The sequence below is a fragment of the Protomyctophum bolini genome (assembly GCF_963924005.1).
Source record: "Protomyctophum bolini genome assembly, chromosome: 19".
NCBI lineage: Eukaryota > Metazoa > Chordata > Actinopteri > Myctophiformes > Myctophidae > Protomyctophum > Protomyctophum bolini.
In genome coordinates this window covers 668883-682500 of record NC_137880.1, presented here as the reverse complement: position 1 = coordinate 682500, position 13618 = coordinate 668883, and the positions used below count along the sequence as shown (strand labels likewise).

Below are 13618 nucleotides of genomic sequence, written 5' to 3'. Positions count from 1 at the left end.
ACAGTAGTCTGGATTTATGGCTCATACTGTACATACAGTAGTCTGGATTTATGGCTCATACATACAGTAGTCTGGATTTATGGCTCATACATACAGTAGTCTGGGTTTATGGCTCATTCATACAGTAGTCTGGATTTATGGCTCAGACATACAGTAGTCTGGGTTATCGGTGTTGAGGTTGAGGTTATTCCAGCTCGTGCTGTGTTTCCTTTTTCTCTCTGACACCTGATTTTTTTATTTTCCAAATGTGTAACTAGGATTTATTTACACTTTATTGACACTTATGGCTGTATTTTGCGTGTCTTAAGTACCAGGTCTTATTCCCTAACTTGAGTAAACTAAAGACCTGGAGGCGTGATCAATGCTCTTTGGCTATTCTGAGTGGCCAAAGAGCATTGATCACGCCTCCAGGTCTTTAGTTTACTCAAGTTAGGGAATAAGACCTGGTACTTAAGACATGCAAAATACAGTTATAAGTGTTTTATAAATATGACATTGTTTTACAGGTAGGTTTAAACGTGATGCACTGTGCTGCCATCAACAACCACACAGACATCGTAGAATACAGTGTCATAGTTCATATATTAATGTTTTTTACAGGTAGGTTTAAACGTGATGCACTGTGCTGTAGAATACATGTGTCATAGTTCATATATTAATGTTTTTTTACAGGTAGGTTTAAACGTGATGCACTGTGCTGTAGAATACAGTGTCATAGTTCATATATTAATGTTTTTTACAGGTAGGTTTAAACGTGATGCACTGTGCTGTAGAATACAGTGTCATAGTTCATATATTAATGTGTTTTACAGGTAGGTTTAAACGTGATGCACTGTGCTGTAGAATACAGTGTCATAGTTTATATATTAATGTGTTTTACAGGTAGGTTTAAACGTGATGCACTGTGCTGTAGAATACAGTGTCATAGTTCATATATTAATGTTTTTACATAGAATACAGTGTCATAGTTCATATATTAATGTGTTTTACAGGTAGGTTTAAACGTGATGCACTGTGCTGTAGAATACAGTGTCATAGTTCATATATTAATGTGTTTTACAGGTAGGTTTAAACGTGATGCACTGTGCTGTAGAATACAGTGTCATAGTTCATATATTAATGTGTTTTACAGGTAGGTTTAAACGTGATGCACTGTGCTGTAGAATACAGTGTCATAGTTCATATATTAATGTTTTTTACAGGTAGGTTTAAACGTGATGCACTGTGCTGTGTAGAATGCAGTGTTATAGTTCATATATTAATGTGTTTTACAGGTAGGTTTAAACGTGATGCACTGTGCTGTAGAATACAGTGTCATAGTTCATATATTAATGTGTTTTACAGGTAGGTTTAAACGTGATGCACTGTGCTGTAGAATACAGTGTCATAGTTCATATATTAATGTTTTTTACAGGTAGGTTTAAACGTGATGCACTGTGCTGTAGAATAGTGTCATAGTTCATATATTAATGTGTTTTACAGGTAGGTTTAAACGTGATGCACTGTGCTGTAGAATAGTGTCATAGTTCATATATTAATGTGTTTTACAGGTAGGTTTAAACGTGATGCACTGTGCTGTAGAATACAGTGTCATAGTTCATATATTAATGTGTTTTACAGGTAGGTTTAAACGTGATGCACTGTGCTGTAGAATACAGTGTCATAGTTCATATATTAATGTGTTTTACAGGTAGGTTTAAACGTGATGCACTGTGCTGTAGAATACAGTGTCATAGTTCATATATTAATGTTTTTTACAGGTAGGTTTAAACGTGATGCACTGTGCTGTGTAGAATACAGTGTCATAGTTCATATATTAATGTGTTTTACAGGTAGGTTTAAACGTGATGCACTGTGCTGTAGAATACAGTGTCATAGTTCATATATTAATGTTTTTTTACAGGTAGGTTTAAACGTAATGCACTGTGCTGTAGAATACAGTGTCATAGTTCATATATTAATGTGTTTTACAGGTAGGTTTAAATGTAATGCACTGTGCTGTAGAATACAGTGTCATAGTTCATATATTAATGTGTTTTACAGGTAGGTTTAAACGTAATGCACTGTGCTGTAGAATAAAGTGTCATAGTTCATATATTAATGTTTTTTTTACAGGTAGGTTTAAACGTGATGCACTGTGCTGTAGAATACAGTGTCATAGTTCATATATTAATGTTTTTTTACAGGTAGGTTTAAACGTAATGCACTGTGCTGCCATAAACAACCACACAGACATCGTAGAATACATCGTGGATGATCTGCAGATGAAGGAGTTGGACAAGGAAGATCAGGTATAATAATCTACTGTATATCAAAGGCTGTCAAATATTAATATAAACTACTGTACATCAAATAAAGAAAACTGTACAACTGAAGGAATACGACTCAAAAACCATAGGGGGTGTGTGTGTGTGTGGGGTGTGTGTGTGTGTGTGTGTCAGGGAGGTCACAGGTCATTCTCGCTGGCTGCAGAGCACGGCTGTGTTGACATGATGCAGATGTTGAGTGAAGCTCCGTACAACATGGACACCATGAGGCCCAACAAGGTGTGTGTGTGTGTGTGTGTGTGTGTGTGTGTCTGTGTGTGTGTGTGTGTGTGTGTGTGTGTGTGTGTGTGTGTGTGCATGCGTGCTTGCGTGTGCGTGTGTCACAGAGCTACCGAGGGGTCTGAGCCCTGGCCGTTGGCGTGCTGGTTAGTCTGTTGGATGTTGGTGTGTCAACGCTCACTTCAGTGTATGTGTGTGTGTGTGTGTGTGTGTGTGCGCAGGTTGGGGACACGCCGCTCCACCTAGCTGCCAGGAACGGTCACCGGGGCGCAGTGGACTTCCTGCTTCTGAAATATGACACGCGCGATGACGTCAACATGGTACGGCCAATGAGAGCACTCCTACAGTAATGATGTCATCACGGTACAGCCAATCAGAACACTGCTACAGTACTGATGTCAATATGGTATAGCCCAATCAGAACACTGCTACAGTAATTATGTCAACATGGTACAGCCAATCAGAGCACTGCTACAGTAATTATGTCAACATGGTACGGCCAATCACAACACTGCTACAGTAATGATGTCATCATGGTGCAGCCAATCACAACACTGCTACAGTAATGATGTCATCATGGTATACAGCCAATCACAATAGTTCTAGTGTGAAGGTGAACCAGTTGAAGTATGGAATGGAACCACAAAGGTTGAATAAATATTGGGATAAATTATCTATGGACAATATTATATTATAGCTATAATAGCGTATACTGTACGTGGGCCTGTCACTCCAATTTATATATTGTGTGTGTGTGTGTGTGTGTGTGTGTGTGTGTGTGTGTGTGTCATCAGCAGGCTGTAACCAGTGTTGTTTTCGTCGACTAAAACTAAGACGAAAAATGTTCGTCGACTACGTATTTTCACTGACAAAAACAAATGGAAACTAAATGAAAACTAAGCTACGATGACTAAAACTAAGACTAAATATACTGACGATTTTGTCGACAAATAAAAACTAGACTAAAATATTAGGAAGGGATTAGTGGACAAGAGATCCAGTATAAGTCATGGTTGCATGCTATTTTCAGCAAGTGTAAAAACACTCATTACGACGGCATCAAGACCCGCCAAAATACATTTTAGTCGACTAAATCAACTGTAGATTTAGTCGACTAAAATCTTATGACATTTAGTCGACTAAAACTAGACTAACACTAAGACATTTCCAGGTGACTAAAATGTGACTAAAAAACTTAATTAAGTTTCAGTCCAAAGACTATATGACTAAAACTAAAATAGAAATTTGCTGCCAAAAACAACACTGGCTGTAACATGTTTGTCAGATTGGATCACTGTCTCACACTTTAGACGATAACGTATGCCCGAGATTCTCTTCCGATCTAGTCGGGCCTCGGCACCGTTGTTTCAGACGCTGGTTATCTCGTAGTGTTTCGGTGCCACCCTAAATGTCAACACGGTACACCGCAACCAACATCACCTTGGCACCGTGCCAGACCAACATCAAAGACCTTTAAAATCATTCAGAACCTCACGCTGGTAAATGTTACATGATGTCACAGTTTGGCAAATATTTACCAAACTAACACTCGCATGACTGTATGTATATATGTAGTAAGGCCAGGCAGGTACCACACGAGCAGAGATTAAAATAGGGTGAATTTTGAACCCTATTTACATTTTGCTAGTAGGCCATAAATTGCCATTGCAGCAGACAGACAGATAATAACCTGTCTGTCTGATAGGAAGGTGAGACAGCCGTCTATCTGGCAGCGGACGGCGGAAATGAAGAGGTCGTTCTGACCCTTCTGGAGGCAGGATGTGACCCCAACGTCATCACCATGGTAACCAGACAAACATCCTCTCCTCTCCTCTCCTCTCCTCTCCTCTCCATTGTAAATGCATTGCTCTCCTCTCCTCCCCAGGCTAAATACATTGCTCTCCTCTCCTCCCCAGGCTAAATGCAGTGCTCTCCTCTCCATTGTAAATGCAGTGCTCTCCTCTCCATTGTAAATGCAGTGCTCTCCTCTCCATTGTAAATGCATTGCTCTCCTCTCCTCCCCAGGCTAAATACATTGCTCTCCTCTCCTCCTCCCCAGGCTAAATGCAGTGCTCTCCTCTCCATTGTAAATGCATTGCTCTCCTCTCCTCCCCAGGCTAAATACATTGCTCTCCTCTCCTCCCCAGGCTAAATGCAGTGCTCTCCTCTCCATTGTAAATGCAGTGCTCTCCTCTCCATTGTAAATGCAGTGCTCTCCTCTCCATTGTAAATGCATTGCTCTCCTCTCCTCCCCAGGCTAAACGCAGTGCTCTCCTCTCCATTGTAAATGCATTGCTCTCCTCTCCATTGTAAATGCATTGCTCTCCTCTCCATAGTAAATGCAGTGCTCTCCTCTCCATTGTAAATACATTGCTCTCCTCTCCTCCCCAGGCTAAATGCAGTGCTCTCCTCTCCATTGTAAATGCATTGCTCTCCTCTCCATTGTAAATGCAGTGCTCTCCTCTCCATTGTAAATGCATTGCTCTCCTCTCCTCCCCAGGCTAAATGCAGTGCTCTCCTCTCCATTGTAAATGCATTGCTCTCCTCTCCTCCCCAGGCTAAATGCAGTGCTCTCCTCTCCATTGTAAATGCATTGCTCTCCTCTCCCCCCCAGGCTAAATGCATTGCTCTCCTCTCCATTGTAAATGCATTGCTCTCCTCTCCTCCCCAGGCTAAATGCAGTGCTCTCCTCTCCATTGTAAATGCATTGCTCTCCTCTCCTCCCCAGGCTAAATGCAGTGCTCTCCTCTCCATTGTAAATGCATTGCTCTCCTCTCCATTGTAAATGCATTGCTCTCCTCTCCATTGTAAATGCAGTGCTCTCCTCTCAATTGTAAATACATTGCTCTCCTCTCCTCCCCAGGCTAAATGCAGTGCTCTCCTCTCCATTGTAAATGCATTGCTCTCCTCTCCATTGTAAATGCAGTGCTCTCCTCTCCATTGTAAATGCATTGCTCTCCTCTCCTCCCCAGGCTAAATGCAGTGCTCTCCTCTCCATTGTAAATGCATTGCTCTCCTCTCCTCCCCAGGCTAAATGCAGTGCTCTCCTCTCCATTGTAAATGCATTGCTCTCCTCTCCCCCCCAGGCTAAATGCATTGCTCTCCTCTCCATTGTAAATGCATTGCTCTCCTCTCCATTGTAAATGCAGTGCTCTCCTCTCCATTGTAAATGCATTGCTCTCCTCTCCTCCCCAGGCTAAATGCAGTGCTCTCCTCTCCATTGTAAATGCATTGCTCTCCTCTCCTCCCCAGGCTAAATGCAGTGCTCTCCTCTCCATTGTAAATGCATTGCTCTCCTCTCCCCCCAGGCTAAATGCATTGCTCTCCTCTCCATTGTAAATGCAGTGCTCTCCTCTCCATTGTAAATGCATTGTTCTCCTCTCCTCCTCCCCAGGCTAAATGCAGTGCTCTCCTCTCCATTGTAAATGCATTGCTCTCCTCTCCTCCCCAGGCTAAACGCAGTGCTCTCCTCTCCTCTCCATTGTAAATGCATTGCTCTCCTCTCCATTGTAAATGCAGTGCTCTCCTCTCCATTGTAAATGCATTGCTCTCCTCTCCTCCCCAGGCTAAATACATTGCTCTCCTCTCCTCCTCCCCAGGCTAAATGCAGTGCTCTCCTCTCCATTGTAAATGCATTGCTCTCCTCTCCTCCCCAGGCTAAATACATTGCTCTCCTCTCCTCCCCAGGCTAAATGCAGTGCTCTCCTCTCCATTGTAAATGCAGTGCTCTCCTCTCCATTGTAAATGCAGTGCTCTCCTCTCCATTGTAAATGCATTGCTCTCCTCTCCTCCCCAGGCTAAACGCAGTGCTCTCCTCTCCATTGTAAATGCATTGCTCTCCTCTCCACTGTAAATGCATTGCTCTCCTCTCCTCCCCAGGCTAAACGCAGTGCTCTCCTCTCCATTGTAAATGCATTGCTCTCCTCTCCTCCTCCCAGGCTAAATACATTGCTCTCCTCTCCATTGTAAATGCATTGCTCTCCCCTCCTCTCCTCCTCCCCAGGCTAAATGCAGTGCTCTCCTCTCCATTGTAAATGCATTGCTCTCCTCCCCAGGCTAAATACATTGCTCTCCTCCCCAGGCTAAACGCAGTGCTCTCCTCTCCATTGTAAATGCATTGCTCTCCTCTCCTCCCCAGGCTAAACGCAGTGCGCTCCACCCTGTGTCAGAGAGAGGGGACACAGCCTTGGTCAAAGTCCTCATCGACCATCAGGCTCGCATGGATTTCCAGAACCAGGTGAGAAAAACAACAAAATGTTAAACATTATAATTATGTCCATAAAAAAAACAACAAAACAAGGTTCAAGGTTTGTACTTTATTGTTCCATCTTGTGTACACGTATATAAGAGTAGATAGATAGATAGATAGATTTCTTTATTTTTGTGTCATGCACCAAAGGCATAGTCCTCTAACCAGAAAAAGTCAGCACAGATGGTTGTCATTTTACAAAATAATACATGTCTTAATTCTTCATATAATGGGCAGTAAAACAAAAAATGAATTTCATTTTCAATTTCTTTTAAATCACTCACTAGACAGACTCTGTCCTCCTCAGGAGTACCAATGAATCTACCCTTTTCTAAAGCTAATGGTAAGGTCCCAGAATGCAGCTGTGCACAAAAAGATCTCTGACTTTTGGATATATTTTGTGTAACATAAGGATCAGGGCCATAATTATTTTTAATAAGACGATATGTTCTTAGTTTTGGTAACAACTTAGTAACAGTGGCGTGCACAGATAGACAATAGGGGGTGCTAGAGCACCCCCTGCCCTTTTGGCAATGTGCTCTTTAAAAAATAAAAGTCTTAATTTGAAGTGTGTGGGCCATTGGTGACATTGATCAATTCTTGATAAAAACGCTTCTACTATATATTATTTAGGCCCCCCACAATCTAAAGCTATATTTTTCTATGTCAGTGGTTCTTCGATTTAAGAGAAATAGCAGACCTACAAGCTTGTAGCTATGAGCTTGTAGATCTGCTGTTTTTCAATAGCTTTAGCATAACATGATGCTAACCAAAAATGGGGGGTTCCCGCCCCAAAATGGGTTATGGCAACCAGCCGGTTCCACGCCGCGCTGCACAAGGTGCCCTTTTTTTCACTTGAGCACCTCCTGCCCCTCTAAATGTCTGTCTGTGCACGCCACTGAAGAGTAATACTTGTTTTTGTTGTTTGGCTTAATGGCTTCCTTCAGCAGGGGCGTGCACAGACATTTAGAGGGGCAGGTGCTTAACCCATTTTGGCCGTTTTGGTGTTTTGGTGTTAGCATCATGTTATGCTTTAGCTATTGAAAAATAGCAGATCTACAAGCTCGTAGCGCGCCACCGAGTGGCGCGCTACGAGCTTGTAGGTCTGCTAATTTTGAAAAAATCGAAGAACGACTGACATTTTTTTAAATCTGATTTCAGGTCAGAATGGGTTAAGTGAAAGTGCTTAAGTGGGAAAATAAGGCCACCTTGTGCGGTGCGTGGAACCGGCCGGTTGCCTTAACAGTTTGAGATTTATAGATTTTGGGGCCTTAAATAATAAATATTAGAACTAAGCTTTTTATCAAGAATTGATCAATGTCACCATGGTTCCACATTTTGTACAGTGTACTTTGTTTTCCCCCAAAAGGGCACATTGCACGCCACTGTCCTTCAGACAATGCATGCAGCATAGACAATAACATACTATACTGTAACATCAAAAAAGCAAGCAGAGCAAACAAACAAACTTAAGGGATAGAATAAAGAGTGCAAGAAAAAAATGTGAGTATAAACATGTGTGCACGTGCTTGTGTGTGTGTGTGTGTGTGTGTGTGTGTGTGTGTGTGTGTGTGTGTGTGTGTGTGTGTGTGTGTGTGTGTGTGTGTGTGTGTGTGTGTGTGTGTGTGTGTGTGTGTGTGCGTGTGTTCAGCGACTCCAGACTCCTCTCCACCTGGCTGTGAAGAACTTCCACCTTCCTGTTATGAACACCCTGCTGGAGGCTGGCTGTAACTGCAACCTGACTGATGATGTAACTAATATACATCAGTGACACTGCTGTGTACCACATGACACTAGATACACTGTAACGCCTGCGTTCACACGGGCACATGCAAAGATGTAAAGATACAAAGCTACACAGACGTATTTGGATCCTTGTAGCTGAAGCTGAGACCAGCTCAGCTGTTTTGCAGCTTTGTAGCTGTAACTGCAAAAGCTACAACTCTTTGCAGTTTGTAGCTGCAAAAGTTGCAGCTTCACTGTGTGTGTGTGTGTGTGTGTGTGTGTGTGTGTGTGTGTGTGTGTGTGTGTGTGTGCGTGCAGAGGAGTCAGAGTGTAGTGCACGTGGCAGCAGAGCAGGCCAGGGTGGAGGTGGTTCACATGCTGCTCAGAGCCGGAGTAGACCTCACCCTACTGGACAGAGTGAGTACTGCACACAGAGACACACACACACACACACACACACACACACACACACTAGAGAGTGACATTTTGTCGGGATTCCCGTGGGTCACGGGATTAACATTTTTATTAATCCCGTGATCAGGACGGGACGAGAATGACTATCTATCTAGAATCATAATGATCATTTTCAGCTGGTCGTGGCGCCAACCAAAAAGAACAGAAGCACCCATATTTGTAGTCATCTTTCAGTGAGACAACGCTCTTTTGACTTGCGTTAGCAAGTCAAAAGAACTACACATACCCATAATCCATCAACAAACAAAAAAAAACAGGAGCGGGATGGGAGTGGGAGTCATCTCGAGTGGGAGCGTGATGGGATCAGGAGTCATTCTACAGGAGTGGGACAGGACAGGATTTTTTTTTTTACCCTGGTCTAGGAGTGGGACAGGACAGGAGTGGAAATCCACTCCCGTGTCAGTCTCTAACACACAGTCACACACACACACACACACACACACACACACACACACACAGTCACACACGCCCCCTATCGGCTGAGAGGTGTATTGCACTCTGGTGTGTGTGTGTGTGTGTGTGTGTGTGTGGGTGTGTGTGTGTGTGTGTGTGTGTGTGTGAGCAGCAGCATAAGAGCGCTCTGGGCGTGGCTGCCCGGGCCGATGAGGTCATCGTCGTGGACATGATCATCAAAGCAGAACGATACTATGGCTGGTGTCAGGTGAGCAGTCCCTTTATGATGACGTCACAGTCAGGTGAGCAGTCCCTTTGTGATGACGTCACAGTCAGGTGAGCAGTCCCTTTGTGATGACGTCACAGTCAGGTGAGCAGTCCCTTTATGATGACATCACAGTCAGGTGAGCGGTCCCTTTATGATGACGTCACAGTCAGGTGAGCGGTCCATTTGTGATGACGTCACAGCCAGGTGAGCGGTCCCTTTGTGATGACGTCACAGCCAGGTGAGCAGTCCATTCATGATGACGTCACAGTCAGGTGAGCGGTCCATTTATGATGACGTCACAGTCAGGTGAGCGGTCCATTTATGATGACGTCATAGTCAGGTGAGCAGTCCATTTGTGATGACATCATGAATAGAGTCCGCAACACTGGTGTGAAACACTCAGCTCCGCCGGTTTATTGATTCAACGTTTCGATCGAAACGTTGACGTTCTCATGTCTGTGAAAAAATGAAATAAATGTATTACAACTTATACAAGATGTATTTATATCAGATTTATAATTAGACTCTATACTATACACTAAAATAGGCTTACCATACGTCCTCTTTTGCCCGGACAAGTCCTCTTTTGGGGGGCTGTCCGGGCAGTCCGGGGGGTTTTTATAAATTCCTTCAAATGTCCGGGGTTTTACACGTATCGCCTGTATATGTATCGCTATAAGCTCACAGACCATTCAGACCAATGTGTATTACAATGCACGTTCAATGGTTCGTAGTGGAATAACACTGTGAGAGGTGGACTTTCAGCCCGGAATGTGTATTATTCATAACTCTGCATGCGCTGTGCGCTGAGTCTGACAGCACTGGTCCCGACCGCAGAGCAGAGCAGAGAAAGGCTCGCTGGCTGCTCTGCTGTCTGCAGATAGACTGTTGTGCTCTCCGTGAGGAAAGCTTGACATGCCAAAGAACTATATCATCATCATTGACATGCAGAAAAAGTAGGCTGCTGTTTTCTTAGCTTTGTGACTGACCAATGAGAAGCAGATTGTATTGTCTGCAAAGGAACTATGTGTCTGTCACAAATAAAAGTTCTGTCCTGCAAGCCCATGTCATGTCAACAACACAGACAAGGCAGCTGTGCGCGAGGTGAGTCCTGCAAATTAAATTGACCCAATATTATTTTGTACAACCTAGCAAAGCATAAGATAATGGTTTGGAGAATAGGCTGGTCTCTCTTTTTACAAGAGATAAAAGGTATATAAAAGATATTAAAGGGTCCATTTGGTTCCATTTGTACTAGTACACTCTCAGAGTTACAGACCTCTAAGGGTCCATTTGGGTCCATGTGTTTCACTCTCAGAGTTACAGACCTATAATGGGTCCATTTGGAACCCCCTCAAGGAACCATGAGGATCACACCTTTGAGAGCCACTGCTTTAAATAAATACATAACTAACTAACTCATCTTGACAGCTTGTTTACAAATGTTTGTAAACAAATTACAAAATGTTTATAAACAAATACCAAATTGTTTATAAACAAATGCCAAATGTTTATAAACAAATACCAAAATGTTTATAAACAAATGCCAAATGTCTATAAACAAATACCAAAATGTTTATAAACAAATACCAAAATGTTTATAAACAAATACCAAAATGTTTATAAACAAATCCTAAATGTTTATAAACAAATCCTAAATGTTTGTAAATAAATCCTAAATGTTTGTAAACAAATCCCAGAATGTATGTAAACAAATCCCAAATATGTATAAACAAACCCCAAATGTTTATAAACAAATCCCAAATGTTTATAAACAAATACCAAATGTCTATAAACAAATACCAAATGTCTATAAACAAATACCAAATGTGTATTAACAAATCCCAAATGTTTATAAACAAATACCAAAAATGTTTATAAACAAATACCGAAATGTTTATAAACAAATCCCAAATGTTTAAACAAATACCAAATGTATATAAACAAATACCAAATGTTTATAAACAAATCCCAAATGTTTATAAACAAATCCTAAATGTTTATAAACAAATACCAAATGTTTATACACAAATACCAAATGTTTATAAACAAATACCAAATGTTTGTAAACAAATACGGTGTGACTGTCGGTCCTTTCCAGGCGAACCCGGAGCTTAAGGACCGCCCCCCCCTGGGCGACGCCCCGGCGCTGACCTTCAAGCTGGACCACCGCCCGGAGACCGCGGCGCTGCGCTCCATGGCGTGGCGGCTGGCGCACCACTTCCTGCGTCCCGGGGACTGGAAGAGGCTGGCGGAACTCTGGGAGTTCACCCCGAGCCAGGTGGCCGCCATCGAGGAACAGTGGACAGGTGTGTGTGTGTACTGCGTGTGTGTGTGTGTGTGCGTGTGCGTGTGCTCTGATGTCATGGACACTGGTCTCATTGCACTACCTTCCTGGACTACAATTCCCATACTTCTTTGGTGCACTGCTCCTCCTTGTGGATAGGGGGGAGAGCTGTCTTACTGAGACAACATGTAGTCCAGGAAGGAAGTGAGCCCAGTGTCCATGACATCAGAGAGACACTGCTACAATCTAGAATATCTAAAACCACATATTGCACACATAAAGACCCCCAGGAAAGTGTTCTAAAGCTTCTAAACGTCATTAACATATATTATTTTGCAAAAAGGGTGGATTGTCCCTTTAAGGCCAATTCATACTGCCTTCTAATGTGATGAGGCGACCACCTATTCATACTCCTCTGTGCGTGTGTGTGTGTGTGTGTGTGTGTGTGTGTGTGTGTGTGTGTGTGTGTCTCTCTCTCTCTCTCTCTCTCTCTCTCTCTCTCAGGCCAACACAGCTACAGGGAGCATGCTAATAGGATGTTCCTAATATGGATGCACGGGGTGGAGCTAAGCCAGCGTTGTGCCGCTAAGGAGCTGCACCAGGGCCTGATCGCCACGGGCAACCGCAAGGCAGCAGGTACACAAACCAATCAAAACAGGGCCTGATCGCCACGGGCAACCGCAAGGCAGCAGGTACACACAAACCAATCAAAACAGGGCCTGATCGCCACGGGCAACCGCAAGGCAGCAGGTACACAACACAAACCAATCAAAACTTAAGCTTGAGTAAAAAGTGCAAAAGTATTGGCATTTGTACTTAAAGTAACAAAAGGTATAGAAAGTATTTACTTTGAGTTTTCTGTCTCCTTACAGATAAGATCCGTACGGAGGCGGAGGGCGGGGTCAAGACCACCTGCTGCATGTCATAATTAATAATAATAATAATAATAATAAACATCTAATGAATTGCATTTTATAGCGCTTTTTCACGTGCTCAAAGCGCTTCATTCATTCATACATTGGGAGGTGAAGGTTCATTCATTCATACATTGGGAGGTGAAGGTTCATTCATTCATACATTGGGAGGTGAAGGTTCATTCATTCATACATTGGGAGGTGAAGGTTCATTCATTCATACATTGGGAGGTGAAGGTTCATGCATTCATACATTGGGAGGTGAAGGTTTATTCATTCATACATTGGGAGGTGACGGTGGACATGTTAGCCTGAAAAGGAATCTTTGAAATGTTTCATAGTTTTAGAAATATAGTGCTTTCAAATTTACAATGGGGTTCAATGGCAGACATTGGCACGTCAAAAATGACTTTCACCTAGAAACTCCATTCACACTTTTTATTATTCAGCTTACTGTGGAGACACATGCTGGAACTTTTTACTTTGAAATGTTTTATAGTTTCTGAGTTATTTAACTGAAACGCCCAATGCATTCTCTATGGCAATAGCACAAACTTTGGCATGCTACTAGTCCTACATACAAAATGATGAAAAACAAGGATAATTTTTTTTTCATTTTTTTCAAATCCTCAAAAATGATGAAAAACGGCGTGCTATAGTATGCCGTACGATATGGGCTATAGCCCATTGTCCAAAATGATGAAAAACGAGGGTTTTTTTTTTTCTCCAAAAAATCAAAAAACTTTGGGCTATAACCCATCG

At 42.6% G+C, this 13618-nt stretch overlaps 1 protein-coding gene across 1 annotated transcript in view; it reads left to right on the top strand.

Annotated features, from left to right (window-relative positions):
• ankdd1b (ankyrin repeat and death domain containing 1B) overlaps nt 1-12870 on the top strand; it is a gene marked incomplete at its 3' end in the record, with an annotated part of 22877 nt that extends 10007 nt beyond the window's left edge. Inside the window, exons 6-16 of the mRNA XM_080790692.1 lie at nt 2187-2291; nt 2442-2546; nt 2768-2866; nt 4252-4350; nt 6685-6783; nt 8447-8545; nt 8839-8937; nt 9560-9655; nt 11757-11964; nt 12447-12578; nt 12815-12870. Of these exons, the coding sequence (XP_080646818.1) occupies nt 2187-2291; nt 2442-2546; nt 2768-2866; nt 4252-4350; nt 6685-6783; nt 8447-8545; nt 8839-8937; nt 9560-9655; nt 11757-11964; nt 12447-12578; nt 12815-12870 (1197 nt within the window). The remainder of the gene's footprint in view (nt 1-2186; nt 2292-2441; nt 2547-2767; nt 2867-4251; nt 4351-6684; nt 6784-8446; nt 8546-8838; nt 8938-9559; nt 9656-11756; nt 11965-12446; nt 12579-12814) is intronic.
• Between the last annotated feature and the right edge of the window lie 748 nt (nt 12871-13618).